At 37.3% G+C, this 20,320-nt stretch overlaps 1 protein-coding gene and 1 pseudogene across 3 annotated transcripts; one reads left to right on the forward strand and one right to left on the reverse strand.

Moving 5' to 3' along the window:
- Positions 1–370: 370 nt before the first annotated feature.
- On the reverse strand, positions 371–20,115 carry ASNS (asparagine synthetase (glutamine-hydrolyzing)). Of its 3 annotated transcripts, XM_006911933.3 has the most exons (13): positions 19,959–20,084; positions 14,505–14,590; positions 14,067–14,337; positions 10,347–10,584; positions 6,872–7,057; positions 6,514–6,615; positions 5,966–6,093; positions 4,701–4,827; positions 3,316–3,422; positions 2,731–2,831; positions 1,490–1,571; positions 1,246–1,401; positions 371–728 (listed from the first exon to the last, which is right to left on the reverse strand). In XM_006911933.3, the coding sequence occupies exons 3-13, from the start codon at positions 14,313–14,315 to the stop codon at positions 519–521; spliced, it is 1,686 nt and encodes a 561-aa protein (XP_006911995.1). In that variant the 5' UTR covers positions 14,316–14,337; positions 14,505–14,590; positions 19,959–20,084; the 3' UTR covers positions 371–518. The 3 variants fall into 3 exon arrangements, with proteins under 3 accessions (XP_006911995.1, XP_006911993.1, XP_006911994.1); XM_006911931.3 differs by lacking the exon at positions 14,505–14,590 and having other exon boundaries at positions 19,959–20,115; XM_006911932.3 differs by lacking the exon at positions 14,505–14,590 and having other exon boundaries at positions 19,845–20,081.
- On the forward strand, positions 8,432–8,549 carry LOC112479785 (annotated as a pseudogene).
- Positions 20,116–20,320: the final 205 nt, after the last annotated feature.

Below are 20,320 nucleotides of genomic sequence, written 5' to 3' on the forward strand. Positions count from 1 at the left end.
AGTTATTCCCAAAGACACACTGGCTCAACAAAATGTGAGTTACTATCTTATAAAACAGAACTGTCATGAACTCTTACAAAGGGCTAACTTCTCCAGAGTCTGTCTAGAAAGAAATTGAGAGAGGGAAGAATTGAGAGAGGGAAGTCATGAGATGACCACACTTTGATGATGCAAGGACTTAAAGGAACCCATGCTGGCACGAGACCCAAGTCTTCTACAGCAGCCCAGCCAGGAGAGTACTCATGAGTTCTTGCAATTAGACTATTTCCCCCTTTCCCAGCTCAAGTTCTACTTTACTGTGACATAGTAAAAGCTGCTCAGTTTTTTAGTTACCTATAATGAAGGGGCTGCATGAATATAAACAACTATATCGGTGTTTCAGATTTAAGACTTTTATTTTTTTCACCCCCAAGCAAGCCTGCCTGATTGATCCTCTTCGTTCCCCTGCCTGACCCCAAGTCCCCTACCCCTCATAAGAAGAAGAAACATTTACTTTCACTCCATTGCTTAGAGAGGGCCTAAGCTTTGGCGGCTGACTTGTAATGGGTCAGAGTGCGGGCAGAAGGGTCAGTGGCATTGATCCACCTGGGCATCCAGTAATGGGTCAGCCAGTCAGCCCGGCCTGGGTAATGGCGTTCAAAGATCTGACGGTAGTAATAGCCTTCTTTAGTTTTAGGAGTATTGAAGGGAAATTTTTGGGCTGCAGCTGCCATCGTTGCATCGTCGACCTGTAAGAGCAGAGGAGCAAAATGGTCTTTTAAACAGCGTGGAAACACTTGTATTTCATCTGGCTTCACAAAACAAAACAAAAAAAGATAGGGAAAGTCTTGACTATAAATTGTGCCAGAGACCCTCTGAATCACCCATCACTTAGAAAATGCTAAAATACCATAATATGCATAGCTGCAATGACTTTTAAAGAACATTCACATGCACATTTCTAATCCACGGGGGCTCTGAGCGTTTTATTCATTTATGCCTAATAACGCTAACCACTCAGCAGGTGCCCGAAAATGTGTTAAATGAAGGTCAGTGATGACTGGTAAGTTTCTTCTCTTTTTAACACAAGATGCTACTTGATAACCCTGCATGCTACTTAATTCTTAGAAAATTCTTAGAATTGAAAGAAGAAATCTCTCCTATAGACACAAAACGTTTAAGCTAAGTACAGAATGAATAGTAATTATATCTAACATCCGCATCCAAATTGTCCTATTTCAGAAAATATTTTTAAAGACATTATACCTGATGTTCAATATATTCCTGTAAAATCCTAAACCAGGAATTCTTGACTGAGGTTATGCCATCACTGAAGGCTTCTTTCGGTCGCCAGAGAATCTCTTTAGGTAGCAGATTAGAGTCTTCAAATGTCTCTCTCAGGAGATGTTTTTCTATCCCATTCTGAAATGAAAACAAAAGGAGCATCAGTAAAAGTTCCAAATATAATCAATACCAGTGGACAGTTTTGATCTTGAATTGATTCACTTGCCTTGGGAATTCTCATATCTGGTGGCAGAGACAAGTAATAGGAACAAAACCGATGATCCAGGAATGGGACTCTCAATTCAAGGCTTAAAGGGGAAGAGAAGAAAATCTAAGTCAAAATGGATTATTTAGTGCATGTCAGTTTAGATTCTGATTTAGTTTCCTAGCAATTCAAGCAGCCTCTAAATAATGTTAAGATTATAATGTCATTTTTACAATCTTCCTGATTGCCCTATACTAATGCATGAACACAAAAACCTTCATTCAATATATGTATTATCTCATCTAGGAAGTGAAACAAATTGTTTGAGAACAATTACTTTTACTTTCCTTTCTTTATACAATTAAATGCCTATCTCAAGGAGCAAAAAAAGAATCATGAGTGACCTGATCATTAAGGTGTCCTTAGCCTTGACCTTTCTGACTCCAAGTTTTTTTTTTTAGGTGAGACCATCTCTCATCCTATTAAAAGCTATAATAAAAATTCCAAAAATTTTACTCAACTGATTAATAATTTACATACAAGAATCAGCATAAACCAATGTTCCACAGTGTTTCATCAAAGGCTACTTCATCTGCTTCCCAAATCCTGGTAGCTTTGATTAGGACAAGCAGATAAGATCATAACCACAGATTCAGTTCATTCCCAACCTCTTATTTTATTATTTCCCAATCTAAGTGTGATTTGGTAGAAACAACTAAAAAATATGTGGGTTGTTTACCTTATACAATAAAGGTCTTCAATTCTACAACATGGCCAGCTAAAAAATAAAAACTTTAGCCAACCAGAAATGATACCAAAGAAATAGGGTTTTATAATCTCTTCAAGCCTCCTGCATTTTCACTGCAATATCTTCACACAGCATCAGAAAGGCATGGCCAGCAGTCAACACCTGCTACACAGAGGTGTATAATCTTTACTTCTCTTAAAAAGACTTATTAAAAAGAGCTGCAACTGCCTTCCCTCTCGGTTGTTCAGATGTGAGCAAGATGCTGTTACTCTTTAAAGCTGGAAACTCGGTCTGAACCACCCTGCGCCAGCCCTCTCACCATCCCCACAGTGGCACTTTGAATTTAGCCTAATTCCTTTGGGACTAAGTTCAGCGACAAGCTTCATTTTCCCTATAAAAACCACATCTTGCAACACACAACAAATTGGAAAGAAAAAAAAAAATCAGCCATTGAACTTTCTATTTTTTTTGAGGTTATTTTTATGATCGCTTTTTAAAATAATGAGTTAGTTACCCATGGGCAGCAGTAGTTCGATCTGCGCGGAGAACATCAAACAAATAGAGTTCCTTCAGAAGCCTCTCACTCTCCTCCTCGGCTTTTTCAGGAGAAGGGGCCTATTTTACAAACAAATAGCCAAAAGTTACAAATACACCAACAGATTTGCTTTGGGCACATGAAACAGTTCTTATTTCTTAGTCTTACACATACTCCAACCCTAAAGGTGGGAAAGACAAAAAGCTAAAACACAGTTTAGGGAAGGGAGTAAGTGCTGTATAAAACAGGCCTTCTCTCACATCCACACTGTTAGTGTTAGAACAAATAAAACGGACACACTGGCAATAATCATAACAGCGCAGGGACCATCAGAAACGTGATTCTCATGCTTAACGAGTTTTAAAGAATAGAGGTTATCTAATCTAACACTACTAAGACTTCTTTCTCCCCAAAAGAAACATGAAGCAGATATTATCAGATTTCTTCATATACCTCACAAGATACACAAAAATGTTACTGCTGTACTGAAAAGATGACAGAAAATAGTTAAATAATTCATACTTTTCTTAACCTAGCACCAATCTCTCTCCATTTAATGCCTACCTTGTGAAAATATATGTAACCCTGAGTGAGTTCATCTGAACCTTCTCCAGAGAAGATGACCACGCTATCTGTGTTCTTTCGAATGTACTTAGAAATTAAGTACATACCTTAAAAAAGGGACAGAAATTATTGTTAAGGTCAACATAACTCTCTACCCAAAATGCTTTTGTTTGGCTTTTGGAAACAAATGCAAATATTGCTCTAAATTAGACTCTCTATTAATATAAAGTAGTTTCCCAAATAATAATCTTTTATCTACAAGCCATTTATATGTATACTTAACCTAAAAGTCATACTTTTGTAATAAAATAATCTAAAACCATTCCACAATTTTATATAGACATTTAAAAAATTTAGCGCTTTTAGATCAAGAATGTCCACCTTAGAACTCTGTTAAACTGAACAATAACTCAAAAATATCACACCTTTCATACTAGTATCACTATACAAATATGATGAGAGTTGGGGGTTTGATAGTTTTAATTTTTTTTTCTAATACTCCCCCACCCACTAAATTTCACATATAGTTAAGGAAGGAGACTACATAAGTTATTAAAAGATGCCCATTGGTTCCTATTCTACATCCTTGAGATGTGGAACGAACCAGTATTTGTTCTTAACTGCTTTTTCATTACTGCCTCCCTAGGGAGACTTTTTAGACACTTTCCATAATTGCCCTCCAAATGAAATACCAGGTATACTATATATCTGTTTACGTATTATGGCCCTTCTGAAGTGTGCAAACCACTGTACTACCTAAGATTTTTTTGCCCCCCAAGAACCAATTTTTGATCCCTTGGAGGCGACGTCACTCCTGCAATAAGAGTCTTATCTGATTCTGGGTCTCTTACGAAAGGCATATCTAAGCCAGTAGCATATTAGAGGCTCCACAATACTAGATCAGTATGACCTGGAGTACACTTCTGAACTCGGTATGTATCCACAGGGTAAAACTAATATTGCTTGCTGAGCAATAATCATTACTGACTGATAAGTTGTACAATGAAATATTTGTCAAGATATATCTAAAATGAGTATTCTTTACAGAAAATTAGTTGCAATGTAGACCTATTTCCCTATATAGCCCCAAAACTTTACATAGATAAATCAGGGGAAGGGGTGCAAAAAATACATATCTACTCTTTGGAGAAATACAAAGAGTGATAGCATAAATATGGAGGTTTAACCATGTATTTATTGTTCCTCTCACTCCACAAGAGATTTGGGGAATTCTTAAATGATCTTGTCTTGAACAAGTGCTGACAGAGGGATTTTATTTGCATTCACTCAAGTATTGTTTTTTAAACAGTTGCTTGAAATAATAATTTTTAAAGCTTATACCTTTTCGGTATTAAAAATCTTTTTAATGCCATAAAATACCTTACCGACTGAAGCACGCACTGTTGTAATGTCATAAGTTTCCAAGGAAAATATGACTTCGTCCAGGACCTGAATACCTTCCTCTGAGTTGAAGAGGACTTCGTGATGTTCACTCCCAATATGATTTGCCACCTGATTATATAAAGAGATACCCACATAGTTGCTATTTCAAGAAAGAACTGCCCTTGAAAATGAAACATGACAGTAGTTCACAAACATTATGAATCAACAGCTGTGGAAAACAAATGAGGCAAAATAAGGGGAAATGGTTCTGAAAGCCACCACGATATGGGGAAATGATTCTCCAGTCAACCACGTATAAGCCCCACATAGTGAGAGTCCCTTGCCCCCCACCCCCTGGTCTCTCCCCTCCATTCAATCACCAAGAGGCAGCTATCCCATCTAGCCCTTCCACTCCAAGACTTCAACCTAACAGTCAGGAGGCTTCCGATTAGCATGCCACCCCCATTCCCTAAACGCACACGTCTTTTACCCGACCCACCTCATCTCTCTCTAGTCCAACATGGTCCCACCCTAACCTTGGCCTCCTCTCAGCCCTCCTGCAATGCCTAATTTTATATCCAGGATGTTCTTCCTGAATGAAATGACCTCTCCCTTCATTCTACTTTCTTTGGCTATTTCTGTTTTTTTCTTCAGCATTAATTAACTTGCTTTGGGACTGCTCTCTAGCTCTTTCTCATCCATTCTATGTAAGTTTTTCTGGAGTAAGAATGAGGTCTCTTGCACACTGAATGTGTACCAGGCCTCCCTTGTCCACAGTCCTAAACATGTTTTATTTAAAAAAATAACAACTTCCATTCACTAAATACTTATTACATGATAGGTTCTACCCTATGCACTGATATGAATTACATAATTTTCACCTCAAAACTACCTCATAGTAGATACTATTACTCCCATTACATAAGCGAGGAATTGTGTGGCAGAGGTACGATTTGAAAGAAGTAGTGAGGCTCCAAAGCCTGTAGACTTAACACTATACTAGGCCCTTACCTACAAAAGGACAGAATTATTATCACTGGGTTTTTGAGAAAATTGCAGGAGCCATGGTAGATAAAAATACTCAGAATACAGTGTACAACATACTTGATATTCAACAGGTTTTTTATTCTACATTAATATATTTAATTTAAAACAATTTCCTGAGTCAACACAGCAGCAGAAAGATAGAATCATCAATTATTGATTTGATTTTCATTGCAATAGCAAGTCTGTCTTAACTACATAACAGGGAGAGATAGTGTCTCACCTTTCTAGCAGCCAGTAAATCAGGACTGTCTTCCATGCCAATCGCAAATGTCTGCAGGGGGTACTGTACTTGGGCCGCTTTGAGCTGCGTCAACAGGGTGGCAGCAACCAAACTGGAATCCAAGCCCCCTATGAGCAAGACAGCTTAAGTGTACTGGTCATGCGCCTTGCATAAGAGAGGACAGATGACTCACATCCCTATTCAGTGCCAAGATTAGAGTTTTACCATTTAAAATCCCCAAGTTTTATAAACTGAGAAATCTAACATTTAACCTGTGATAATGATAGCAGTATCTGAACTGGTTAAAATTCTCTACACATAATTCTAAAGAAGGTTTACTAACTTACTCATAACAATAATATAACTTTAAATTGCTATATTACTATAAATATTAAATGCAGCTTACAGAAAACTTTTTCATCCAATAATGGAGAAAAGATTAAATCACAGAGTAAATACTTTATAGTCAAAACCTCAGAGTTGGCTATAAATCGTTTAACTTAAACAAATATGCACTAAAAAGAATTAGGTTCTTGAACAGACTTCACCTGATAAAAGGCAGCCAATCCTTCTGTCCGTCATCAAACGTTTCTTAACAGCATTGTCAAAAAGGATCCGGAGGTTGCTCTTCACAGTTTCTATCTCAAAACCTATTAACACATAAAGTAAGTGAAGCAGCTCCAGAAAAGCTTGAGCTGAGTTAATTATTGAAATGAGGTACACGATCATCTAAATCTATCACACGGGCAATTGCCCAACAGTGTAGTCTGCCAGATCACAATGTGTCACCTCCAAATTAAATAAGAATAAATTTTCAAATGTAACTCATTCCAATGACCTGAAAGTATAACTTTCCTTTGGGAGACTGGAGATGGGGGATGGGAGGGCAGGTATGTGCTTTATTACCAGGAAACAGTTTCTCCACATTGTCATAGAGGGCATGCAGGGGCTCATCTCTGCAGTGATGGTATTTAACCATTTCCACCGACGCAACTTTGCCATTTGGCTTTAAATCCAAGACTTCATAGTGCCCAGGAAGAAACGGCTCCACTTTTAAAAAAGGAGCTGTGGAGTGCTTTAAGTTAACAAGACCTACGAATGCAAACAGATAACTTCATTCAGATTAGAACACTTCACAGGAGCCTTCATGATTAGTCACTACTCTTTAAATTCCTATTTATTTTCCCCTTTTTAATACATGTGCATTATATAAACAAAATGGGGAAAAATTAATCACTTAAACCCTACCATCTACTTACTAGAGAGATAACAGTGGTAACAGATACACAGCAAAATTACACTAGTCATTCAAAGCAACAGGAAAATTTCCAATGTTCAAATTCTTCTTCCTAGCTGGAATTTCTGATCAAGAAAATTATTTTCTAAAATAAAGCAAGAGGAAGGAAGAAAGGAAGGGAGGGAGGGAGGGAGGAAGGAAGGAAGGAAAATAAGATACGTTTATTAACCAAAGAGATGGACTTGAAATGTGAATTTTATGATCTCTTGGCAGTTGTCCCTTTGTCACCACACTAAGGTATTTTAAGAAACAGCCACTGTTCCCAGTCCTTTAACAAGCAAAATGATCTCTATTAGGTAATTTAAAGTCAGATATTAAGAAATGAGGCATTTATCCCTTAACTAGTAATTATACATGATGTGTGAGTTAAACAGTATAATCTAAATTTCTTCAATAAATTCTCGCAGGGAGTAGCCAACCTGCCATCACCACGATCTGTGATACAAATGTTTTATTGTAAATAGAAATAGCCTCCCTACACAGAATACTCATCGTGATTTATAATTTGAGTTTGTCAACCTAGTGATCTACTGTGTAGCACAGTAGAATTCAAAGACTAGATGAGACCCAGTTTCCATCGCTAGTTAGCAGATCTTAAGAGAGCCACACAACTCCTGTAGGGGATAAGGAGTAATTAAAAAGTTGTACGTAGGGAGTATCATGATCAGATAAGTGTTTGATCAGTTATTCTAAAAGCAATAAGAAATAAAAAAAAAAAACTGTTGCAGGAAATGCAAATCACAACCATAATGAGATACCGCTTCATATCCACTAGGATAGCCAAAATTAAAAAAAAAAAAAAATTTTAAGTAAGAAAATAACAAGTGCTGATGAGGATATAGAGAAATTGGAACCTTCTTAAATTGCTGGTAGGAAGGTAAAATGGTGTGGCCACTGTGGAAAGCAGTTTGAGAATTCCCCAAAAGTCACACAGTAACCATAGAACCCAGCAATTCTACTCCTGGTATAATTGTAAGAAAGTTGAAAGCATATATTTCTTATAAAGCTTGCACATGAATGTTCACAGTAGCATTATATGTTAACAGCCAAAAAGTGGAAAGAACCCAAATGTTCATCAACTGATGAAAGGATAAACAAAATGGGGTATATCTATGTAATATAATATAATATTATCCAGTTATAAGAAGAGATGAAGAATTGTTGATACAGTCTACGGCCATGCTACCCTGAACACACCCGATCCCTCTGATCTCTGAAGCTAAGCAGGGTGGGGCCTGGTTAGTACTTAGATGGGAGACCACCTAGGAAGACTGGGTGCTGTAGGCGTAAAAAACAAAACAAAAAAAAAAAAAAGAAAGAAAGAAAAGAATTATTGATACATGCTCCAATGGATCAGCTTGAAAATAAACTTGAAATGTCCAGCATAGAAAAATCCAGAGAGACAAAAGAGAAATTAGCAGTTGCTATGGGCTGAAATGGGGAGTGACAGGCAAGGGATTTCTTTTGGGGGTGATGGAAATGTTCTGAAAATGGAAAGTGGTGATGGTTGCACAACTTTGTGAATATACCAAAATCCACTGACTTGTTTACTTTAAAAGGGTGACTGTATGGTGTGAATTACATCTCAAATTTTTTTCTTAAGAAAAAAAAAAAAACTGTTGCAATACTCTAGATAAATCATTTAGCCTGGAAAAGGGCAGTGTTATGAAGGGTATAAAAAATAAGTCAAGAAATTTCAAATGGTCAACTGAATGTTAAGATTATAATTCTATATCGAGCTATTGGGTCTAAAGGAGACACAGTGGAAATAAGGAGTCTGCTTTTCCTTTCTGTTTTCTTTGCTGGGCTTTTCTAATAGTACCTAACATATATATTTATTCTGTGCCACATTTGTTTGACCACACTAGAAATACCTAAAAACATTTCTTCAAGGAATGTACAAATGGCACACACATAAAGATGCCTGAGATCATTATCAACAGGGAAATGTAAATCAAAACTACAATGAAATACTACTTCACACATACGAGCATGACTAGAACAAAAAAAGTCAGATTAAAAAGTGTTTGCGAGGATGTGGAGAAACCAAAACCCTTATACACTGCTGGTAGAAATATAAAATGATGCAGCTACTTTGGAAAACAGGCTGGCAGTACGTTAATACAATTAAACAGAGAGTTACCGTGTGAACCAGCAAGTCCATCTCTATCTATATATCCAAGAACAATGAGAACATACGTCCACACAAAAACGTGCACACAAATATTTATAGCAGCACTACTCTAAATAGCCAAAAAGCAGAAACAACCCAATGTCCATCAACTGACAAATGGATAAACAAAATATAATATATCCATGTAATGGAATATCTTCTGGCCATAAAAAATAAAAATAAAAAAGAAAAGAAAAAAAAGTAATGACTAATACATGCCACAAGACAGACAAATCTTGACAGCATTGGGATAGGTGAAATAAGCCAGTCACAAAAGACCACGTACATATGATATGATTACATTTACATGCAATGTCCTGAATAGGAAAATCCATAGAGAGGTTTAATGGTTGATGGATATAGAGGGGATGGGAGTGATGGCTAAAGGGTATGGGGTTTCTCTCTGAGGTGATTAAAAATTTCTAAAATTGACATGAGTTTTGGTTGCAGATATCTGAATATACTAAAAAACACTGAATTGTATACTTTAAATAGGCAATTATATGGTATGTAAATTATACGGCTATAAAGGTGTTTTCAAAATGCTAAATAATAGCTATAGCTTTGGCATGGTACCACAGTGCAACAATTGCAGGGCTAACCCTAATGTTACAATATGACATAGGAACACTGACCAATACATAGGGGATCAAACCAGATGCAAAGCGTATCAGCACAACAAAAATTAAATGACTTTACTATAGATTTATCCTTCAAGGATTACATCATTTAAGTGCTAAAAGAAGAGTCCAACTCCTTGGTTTAAAAAAAACACAAAGCTCAGAAGGTTCATAGCTTATTTAGTCAATCGTAAAATTGTGGACGGTCCCTTACAGGATTTGCAAAATGGTCTAAAAGAAAACACAAAATCAGGACAATAATGAAAATCTATAGAAAAATACTATCATTACCTTTAGCTTCTGAACATACGGCCAAAAATCCATCTTCTGTCATTGCTTTAAACAAAGGTCTGACTCCATAGGTGTCTCTGCCCAGGAACACTTTCTTATTGGCTGTATCCAGTAAAATAAATGCAAATACCCCATCCAACATACAAATCGTTTGTTCAATTCCTCCTTTGTCATAAAGATGAAGGATTATCTCACCATCCACTTTGGTCTGATATTCAAATTCAAAATGGCGTTGCAGCTTAAGGAAGCAATAGCAAAATTAAAATGTTAGCATCCTTGTGCACTCACTAAATTTGTTATTGCAAAGTTGAGTCAATATTTCCATGCTCAATAATTTCATGCATTTTAGTGATTTAGTAGAATCATGGCATTATAAAAATATAGTTTGTTTGAACTCACAATTCTACAAATTCTTTATAACAAAAAGCTAAACCTGTAAAAATTTTACTTGCATTCCGATAAAGAGAATGCAAAGACAATGTACCAATCAATGTGCAGGATGGAAATGCATGTTATATACATACTGTGTAATACGAATATATGTACATATATATGTAAGTTAAGCAAATAGGTTGCCCAGTTGCCATGACACTAAAAATATGTCTCCCACTACTGTAAAATTTTGGTTTGGGAATATAGTATTCCCAATATCTACCTATGAAAACAGAAAGGAAAAGGACAAACATATTTAGCACTTTTCCCGAAGAATAAATGATTCCATCACTATAACTGACACGTGGTCCAAAACAAAGCTGTTGGTTCCTAAGGGAGGATTACAGCATCTGGTTCTTCCACCACTGCAGTGGAATTAAAGCTACTTCTTACTGACAGACAAAATGATAGTGAAGGTTATTGGTCTACATGCCCCAGAGAAACAGCAAAGACACCATCACTATCACAGCCTGCACACTAAGAGGGTCTGATCAAGTTATGCCCGAACTCTGGCTCTCCACCACCACTGGCAAACTGTGACGGTGGAAAGTCTTTGGTGTGTTTCTCTCTCTGTACTTCCTCATGATTTCTGGCTGACAAACAATATCAGGTGGAAATCCTAGATAAGTCTAAACATTTAAAATACGTTTTTAAATTTCAAAAAGTCTCTGTGTTTGTATATGTATATGTATGACCTATAAAACATGCTCTACAATCTCATTTGCTGTATAAATCTGTGAACCTTTTGTCTAGAAGCACTCACAGAACTGTCCAAAAATGGGCTGTGGCTACCTCCTGTGACTACAAAGCCACCTACCTCCTGCTCCCCCTGCTCTGACTTTCAGAGATGATCTGTCTTGAGCAGGAGGGATTTGGAAACAGGCTTCTGCCGACCCTTCTTGGCTTAAGTATTTGAGGATAAATAACCATAAAGCATTCGATGATATTAGAAGTGATAGCTTCCCACATCTATCCTCCACCACGACCAGGTCATCATTGCTCTTTGGCCTAAACTGCAGGTAATTTATTGTTTAATGATTCACATGTACCATTTTCTACTCTCCTGAAACAAAAGCCTCATATCTTGACACCATCCAGAAATCATATTGTTGCTGGACTTGTCACGTGTAAGGCCCTGACGTTCCCTGCAGGAAGAAGACCTCCTCTTTGCCCCAGGCTTTGCTCAGATTCCTCCTTTCCTTGACCTGTTCTCCCTCCATTCCTGATACACCTCTGGCTGTATTTTAGTAGTTGTAATAAATTTTATTTTGATCAAATAAAAAGGAGGGCTCTGGAGTTTATGTTGCAGAATACTTTATATAAGCCTAAAATGTCTATTCTACTCTTCAGACAGATTTTCAGCTGCTCAAATTCCATTACCATAGATAGCTGGAACTTCTCTGCTTTTGAAAATACAACATATTTGGCTATTTGTCTATTTTCGATACAAAACACACAAAAGCAGCAATGCTGTTCAAGTAAAACAAGGAATTTCCTATCTTATTTAGGTGAAAGGCTAATATTGCCATAATATAACAACATTCTCACGTATGTGGTACTAATTTGGCTTAGTAAGAAAGGAGTTTTAACTACTCTCCTCCTGTACTCCCATTAACGTGACACTCCATTCTTACCTTTCCTGTTCACCATTTCATCTCCAAGCACCCAGAAAAATTGTGCCTGGGTTTGATGAATAACAAAAAAACTTTTCAAATTAAAAGCCTATATTGAGAATGTTCCTATAAGCAGACAACAAACATGGCAAGAGCTATTGTTTGGAGAAAAGTGACCGAAGGGTAGCTAGAATATAAAACCCTATCCGTGAATGATAGGTATATATCAAGAAGGCTCAAAGAATATCGAGAGACATCACAACCAAAGGTAAAAACCCTGAATGAAATCTAGCTCAAAACAAATAAAAACCCCAGTTATAAATACATTCTCAGGACGCTTGGGGAATTTTAATATGAATGAGATATTAGATGATATTTTTGGTTCTTAGTATTGGTGTTAGGTTGAAGAATGTTCTGACTTTTAAGAGATAAATGCTTACATATTTAGAGGTGTCATAATATATGCAATATACTAAAAATACAGACAAAAAATAAATGTGAATGTATAAATACAGAGAGGGAGATAAAACAAATACGGCAAAATATTAACTATTATTCAATACAGGTTCTCATTGTTCTATTACTCTTTGTGTAAACTTTTCAAAATTAAAAGTTGGAAACGAGGGTGACAAACAAAAAACAATTTGAAAATTTAGATAAAAAAATTTCTTATGAAACACTAGCTAAATAATTTCGGATTGGAAGGTTCTTAGCAAATTTGGTTTCCTTGGGTCAGAATTTCCATCCACTCGCCCACTCTCATATAAGAGTAAACTTTCACCAGATAGAAAGCTGTTCCAATTTTAATGCTACTAAAAGTCCTATTTCTTGCACTCCATTGCATCTACCCGCCTTCTTGTCCTATGGCTCTTGATTAAGTGGAAATATGAAATAGCAATAAATATCTTAAGGGCAGCAGTATAGAAAAGCTACAGATAAAATGACCTCCAAACTATTAAATTCTGTCCCTGCCTTAAAATCCTCAAATCCTCCTGCTCTTAGAATGACATTCCAAACTCCTTACTGTACAAACTCCTGCTTGATCTGCTCCTGCCTACCTCCCCAAACTTGTTCTCTTAGGACAGTCCCAGGTCTCCTTCCTGCCTCAGAGCTTCTACGCATGCTATTCCCTCTACATGAACTGCTCTTCCCAGTCTTGCTAGCTGACCCTTCTTCATTGCATCTCAGTTCAAGTGTCAATTTCTCAAGAGACCTTCTCTGACCATCTTTCTTAAAACTGGATCTCCCAGATCCATCAGGTCTATATTCATGTTTTCAGAATGCTTCTTTTGTGTACAGTGATGTTTTTGGTTACCCCCTAATAGAATAAGCTCCTTTAGAGCACAGACCTACCTCTCCTATTTACTAATGTATCCCTAGCATCTAACACAGAGCCTAGCACAGGCTCTAATTAATAATCAAATTCATAATAGGAAAAAAAAAAAAAGACTCTGAGTTAAAGAATTAAATTGTAATCCCTATTTATTTTTTGGACCAACTCACTTCACCTCTTTGAGCATCAGTGCTATATCTATATAATTGGAACCAATGAGGTAATGAACATGGAAAGTGCTTTGGAAAGTAAAAAGTATTATACAAAATATATAGAATTATTATAACCAACGAGCTGTGAGGTTTAATCACATCAGTTATCTTCCGGCTTCATCTTTTTTACCTTCTGGTGGTTGTAGATTTCACCATTGTAACAGAGCCATAAATAAGGATATTTCTTCAGTCGAATTGGCTGCATTCCAAACAGGGGGTCGACCACTGCCAACCGGTGAAATCCAAAGCAGCAGTTGGTGTATCCATTGACATTCTCAAAACGAAATGCATCTGGACCCCTGTGTGCAATCTTCATAGCACTCAGACACTGAACAGAAAGGCAGTCATCGCTGCCAAAGAGAGCCCAAATGCCACACATGGTGCAATGAGCTACCAGCGATCTATGGAGAGACCAATAAAACATGCAGTATCCATTCCAAGTCTGTATTAAATCTCGATTCTAAAAACTTGCACAAACTACTTCGAAGACTGAAATATAAAATATCTACAGCAGTTTTCCATTAGGTTGGCAGGCACACAAGAGCAGAGAATCACTTAATTTACTTACAAGCATTTGGAAAAGATGGATGACCTTCACATCCAGCAAGCTCTAGCAGCTAGTGGTGTTCAGGCCACATTCTGTTCTTCCGCATCCTAAATTTACTCCCAAGAAACAGATACATATGTAGTTGGTTCCAACCATGCCAGAGATTAGAGCCCCACTCTCTGCAGCCCAGCATCTCAAAATCCCTCAAAAAATCCAAGAGACTCTCCAGATTACCATATTTTCTTCTCATGTCTTCTTGACAATTAAATATACTCTCATTACTGGAACTAAATGCACACAGAATATAGTGAGTATAATAAAAGATTATACATACTGCCGAAGTATAATATTAACATATACAACTCTTCTAAACGTTTCACAATTTCTAGCTTACCTCTAAGTGATTTCTTCGTTGTGATAAAAAAAAAAATTCTGAAGAGAAAAAGCAGTATTACCTGATATCTGATATCCTAGCTTCATAACAATAAAAAATTACATTAACAGAGAAATAAAATGTGTTCTCAAGTATTTTTGTCTCAAAGCTCCCTTGGCCAGTAAGAAAGCAAAGTAGTATAGATCACATGTTAGGCCACAAAACAAGTCTCAATAAATTTAAGTCTGAAATCATATCAACCATCTTCTCCAATCATAATGGTATGAAACTAGAAATCAACTACAAGAAAAAACTGGAAAATACATAAACACAGGAAGGTTAAACAACATGCTACAAAACTGAATGGGTTAACAAAGATCAAGGAAGAAATCAGGATACCTAGATAAATGAAAATGAAAACACAACAACTCAAAATCTATGGAACACAGTGAAAGCAGTCCTAAGAGGGAAATTCATAGCAATATAGGCCTACTTCAAGAAACAAGAAAAAGCTCAAATAAACAATCTAACCTTAAACTTAAAAGAACTAGAAAAAGAACAAAGCCCAAAACAAAGTCCAAAGTGAGTAGAAGGAAAGAAATAATAAAGATCAGAGCAGAAATAAAGAAAATAGTCTAGAAAAACAACACAAAAGATTAATGAAACCAAGAGCTCGTTCTTTGAAAGTTTAAACAAAATTGATAAACCCTTAACCAGACTCATCAAGAAAAAAAAGAGCTGACCCAAATAAATAAAATCAGAAACAAAAGAGAAGTAACTACAGACTCCACAGAAATACAAAAAAATCAAAATAAAATACTACTAGCAATTGTACACCAACAAATCAACCTGGAAGAAATGGATACATTCATAGAAATATACTATCTCCCAAAACTGAGTCAAGAAGCAGCAGAAAATCTGAACCAACCAATTACCACTAACAAATTGAATCAGTAATCAAAAAACTCCCCCAAAACAGAAGTCCTGGATCAGATGGCTTCATGAGTGAATTTTATCGAACATTCAAAAAAGAATTAACACCTATTCTTCTCGAACTATTACAAAAAAATTCAAGGAGAGAAAGCTCCCTAACTCTCTTTATGAAGCCACAATTACCTTGATTCCAAAATCAGACAAAGACATTACAAAAAAAGAAAACTATAAGCCGATATCCCTTATGAACACTGATTCAAAAATCCTCAACAAAATATTAGCAAATCAAATTCAGCAGTACATTAAGAATATCACACACCATGATCAAGTTGTATTTACTCCTCGGATACAAGGTTGGTACAATAACCACAAAGCAATTAATGTTATACACCACATTAACAAATTGAAAGATAAAAATCAGATGATCATATCAATAGATGCAGAAAACGTGTTTGACAAAATCCAGCATCCATTTATGATGAAAACTCTCAGCAAAGTGGGAATAGAGGAAACATACCTCAACATAATAAAGGACATAGATGATAAACCTACAGTTACCATCATACTCAATGGGGAAAGGATAAAAGTATTTTCCTTAAGATCAGGAACAAGACAAGGATGCCCGCTTTTCACCACTTCTGTTCAACATTGTATTGGAAGTCCTAGCTACAGCAATCAGACAAGAAAGAAATAAAAGGTATCCAAATTGGAAAGGAAGAAGTAAAACAGTCATTATTTGCAGATGACATGATACTATATATAAAGAATCCTAAAGATTCCACCCAAAACTGTTAGAACTGATCAATGAATTCAGAAAAGTCGCAGGATACAAAATTAATATTCGGAAATCAGCTGCATTTTTATACAGAAAGAGAAATTAAGAAAACAATCCCATTTACAATTGCATCGAAAACAATAAAATACCTTGGAATCAAATTAACTAAGGAGGTAAAAGACCTGTTCTCAGAAAATTATATGTCATTGAAAAAAGAAATTGAAGAAGCTACAAATAAACTGAAGCATATATCGTGCTCCTGGATAGGAAGAATCAACGTCATTAAAATGGCCATACTACCCAAAGCAATCTATAGATTCAATGCAATCCCTATCAATGGAATTTTTCAGAGAACTAGAACAAATAATCCTAAAATTATATGGAATCATAAAAGATCCAGAATAGCCACTGCAATCTTGAGAAAGAACAACGAAGTTGGAGGCATCACTCTACCTGATATCAAACGACGAGTCTACAGCAATCAAAACAGCATCGTACTGGCATAAAAACAGATATTCTGATCAATGGGACAGAATAGAGAACCCAGAAATAAATCCATGTCTATACGCTCATTTAATATATGAAAAAGGAGGCAAGAGTATACAATAGGGTAAAGACAGTCTCTTCAAAAAAATGGTGCTGGGAAAATTGGACAGATACTTGCAGAACTATGAAACTGGACCACCTTCTTACACCACATACAAGAATAGACTCAAAAAACTTAATGTAAGACCTAAAACCATAAAACTTCTAGAAGAGAACATAGGCAGTAAACTCTCTGAAGTTGCTACTAGTAATTTCTTTTCAGCTATGTCTCCTTGGGCAAGGGAAATAAACAAAAAAATAAACAAATGGAACTACATCAAACTAAAAAGGTTTTGCACAGTAAAGGAAAACATCAACAAAACAAAAAGACAACCTACTGAATGGAAGAAAGTATTCGCTTATGATACATTTAAGGGGTTAATATCTAAAATATATAAAGAACTCATAAAACTCAACAACAAAAAAACAATCCAATTAAAAATGGGCGTTAATACCTAAATAGATATTTCTCTGAAGAGGAAATACAGATGGCCTATAGACACATGAAAAGATGCTCAAGGTCACTAATCATCAGAGAAATGCAAATTAAAACCACAGTGAGATATCACCTGACACCTGTCAGGATGGCTATCATCGATAAACCAAAAACAATAAGTGCTGACGAGGGTGCGGAGAAAAGGGCACTCTCATACACTGTTGGTGGGATTGCAAATTATAGCCACTCTGGAAAATAGTCCAGAGGTTCTCAAAAAATTAAAAAATAGATCTATCTTTTGACCCAGCAATTGCACTTCTGGGTATTTATCCAAAGAAAACCAAAACAATAATTCCTAAAGATCTATGCACTACAATATTCATGGCAGCACAATTTATAATAGTCAAGATATGGAAGCAACCTAAATGCCCATCAATAGACAAGTGGATAAAGAAGTTATGGTTCATATATACAATGGAATATTACTCAGCCAGTAAAAAAATGAAATCATACCATTCACAATGACATAGATGAACCTAAAGGTTATTTGGCTAAGTGAAATAAGTCACAAAGAAAGACAAATACGTTATGATTTCACTTATTTGCAGAATCTAAGAAACAAAAAGAACAAACTAATCGGAAACAGACTCACAAATATACAGGACAATCTCATGACAGTCAGAAGGGAGGGGGTTAGAGGGCTGAAAGAAAGGGGTGAAGGATTAAAGCAGCAAAAATTAGTAGCTGATAGAGTCACGGGGATGGGGAGCCTGGCGTAGGGAATGTAGTCAGCAGTAATGTAATGGCTCTGTGTATAGCCAGAGGGTGATAGAGTAATCGGGGAGATCATTTCATAAACTATAAATGTCTATATAAATGTCTACCTAATGTACTGTATACTTGAAACTAACAATAAAATAAAATGCTAAAAAATATATAGTATGTATATATTTTTTGCAGTGCGCACACACACACACACTCTTGCCCAGCCACTGTCCTCAGGACCCTAAGAAATAGACTTTATGGACAAGAGCCCAGGCTCATGTATTTTAAAATAAAGCTCCCCAACTTAAAAAAATCCTGTATTTTCTCATAAACTTCTAAAGCAGTGTTGTCCAACAGACATGTGAGCCACATGTGTAATTTTATATACATGAGTAGCCCTATTAAAAAAGAGAAAAAGTTGAAATAAATTTTAAGTATATTTTAACACAATGTACCCAAAACAGTTATCATTTTAGCATGTAATCAGTATAAAAAATTACTGACGAGATATTTCACACTGCTTTTCTCGATTAAATCGTCAACATCTGGTGTATTTTACACTTACAGCACATCTCAGTTCGGACTAGCCAGCATTTCAAGTTCTCAGTCACATGTGGTAAGCCGCTACCAAATTAAACAGTTGTTTCAATGCTTTTAGCTTCTATTCTACTTACCAACTATTTAAACTTCACGTCACTTTTTTACATGAAGATCTCAGCAACCAACTACTGGTCAGGTTCAAGACAAGTTATCTCTAATTTCTTTTACAGCAATGCGATCAATCAATGAAAAAAGAGTTCTCGGTGCTTCTAAATTATTAGTCAAGCACCTAGGGCAAGAGACAGTAACGAAATAATGTGGGCCCTCGGCTGCAAAGAAAACTAGTCCTTTATTCAAAATAGTAACATTAATCTGAAGCCAGCCTTACAGAACAGATAACCATTGAGAAAGGGTACGCCAGTTCTTTTGCCTTTTTCTGTACCACACTGCCTGTCACCCTCAACAGATCTCTTTTGACAGGGTTTGCTCGACAAGTCACTCGTCTTGCAGTCTACAAAGACGGGGGCGAGGGAGGAAGAGGCTAGTTAAAGTGAGGAAGCTGGAGGTGAAGGGCTAAGAACTGATCCCAAGGACGACACTCACACCAACAACCCTGGACACCGTCCCTCCTAGACCAGGACCAAGCTATCGAGTCACCCCGCGACTCCCGACTGCACCCCAGCCACGTGCACCCTCCGGCCCATCCGCCGCAAGGCCCCCAGACAGCGAAAATTTCCACAAGCCTCGACGCAATATAACAAAAAAATAATTAAATTTACAGGGGCCAATGTAGGCCGCCATCACCGCCTTCTCTCAGAAGCGGTTGGCCTCCCCGCTTCCGTCCCTGCGATCCCTCCCTCCAGCACCGCGACAGAGGTCTTTCGCCTCCTGCTTGCTCCCAAATGCGCAACAATCGGCCCCGCCCCCTTCATAGGCTGGAGCCGCCGCACCTACCGGAGCGGGGATCCGCGTCTGCCCTCCCTTCTGCGGGGCCAGGCTGCAGCGCATCCTCCTTCCCCTCCCAGGGCAGCCGCGAGGCACGCACAGAAGGGCTCGGGCCCGATTTACCTGGGCACAAGCAGGTCGGGTGCAGGTGAGTGGGCGGCGCGGAACCGGGACTGCAGGCTGCGGACAGGAGGGGCAGCACGCAGATGTCTTCTCACTTTATACCCGCCTAGCTCCTGTAATGTGTGCGGGAAGTTTCATCATGCCTGCGAGGACCAACCAGCTTGAGCAGGGATGTGGGCGTGGCCCAGCGGGATAGGGCGGGGAGCAAGGCAGAAGGAGGAGCAGGGAGGAACTGATCTGTTTCCAGCTCATTAATATGTTAATGACTTGCTGAAGTATAGCCTCAGAAGTTTGGCCAGGTGCCCCACTGAGATCTAGGGTTACCTTACCTGCTGTTCTGACAATTGGCGGGTCTTATGTAC

Source organism: Pteropus alecto, unplaced genomic scaffold, assembly GCF_000325575.1.
Source record: "Pteropus alecto unplaced genomic scaffold, ASM32557v1 scaffold21, whole genome shotgun sequence".
In the NCBI taxonomy this organism is placed as follows: Eukaryota; Metazoa; Chordata; class Mammalia; order Chiroptera; family Pteropodidae; genus Pteropus; species Pteropus alecto.

Bases quoted from the DNA above. Each gene is read 5' to 3' on its own strand.
- ASNS (XM_006911931.3), bottom strand. From the start codon at position 14,315: ATGTGTGGCATTTGGGCTCTCTTTGGCAGCGATGACTGCCTTTCTGTT. The intron at 2,832-3,315 runs GTAGGCATTAAA...TTTGTAAAATAG, and splicing joins GTTACATATATTTTCACAAG to GCCCCTTCTCCTGAAAAAGC. The intron at 1,402-1,489 runs GCAAGTGAATCA...TTTTCATTTCAG, and splicing joins CAGATATGAGAATTCCCAAG to AATGGGATAGAAAAACATCT.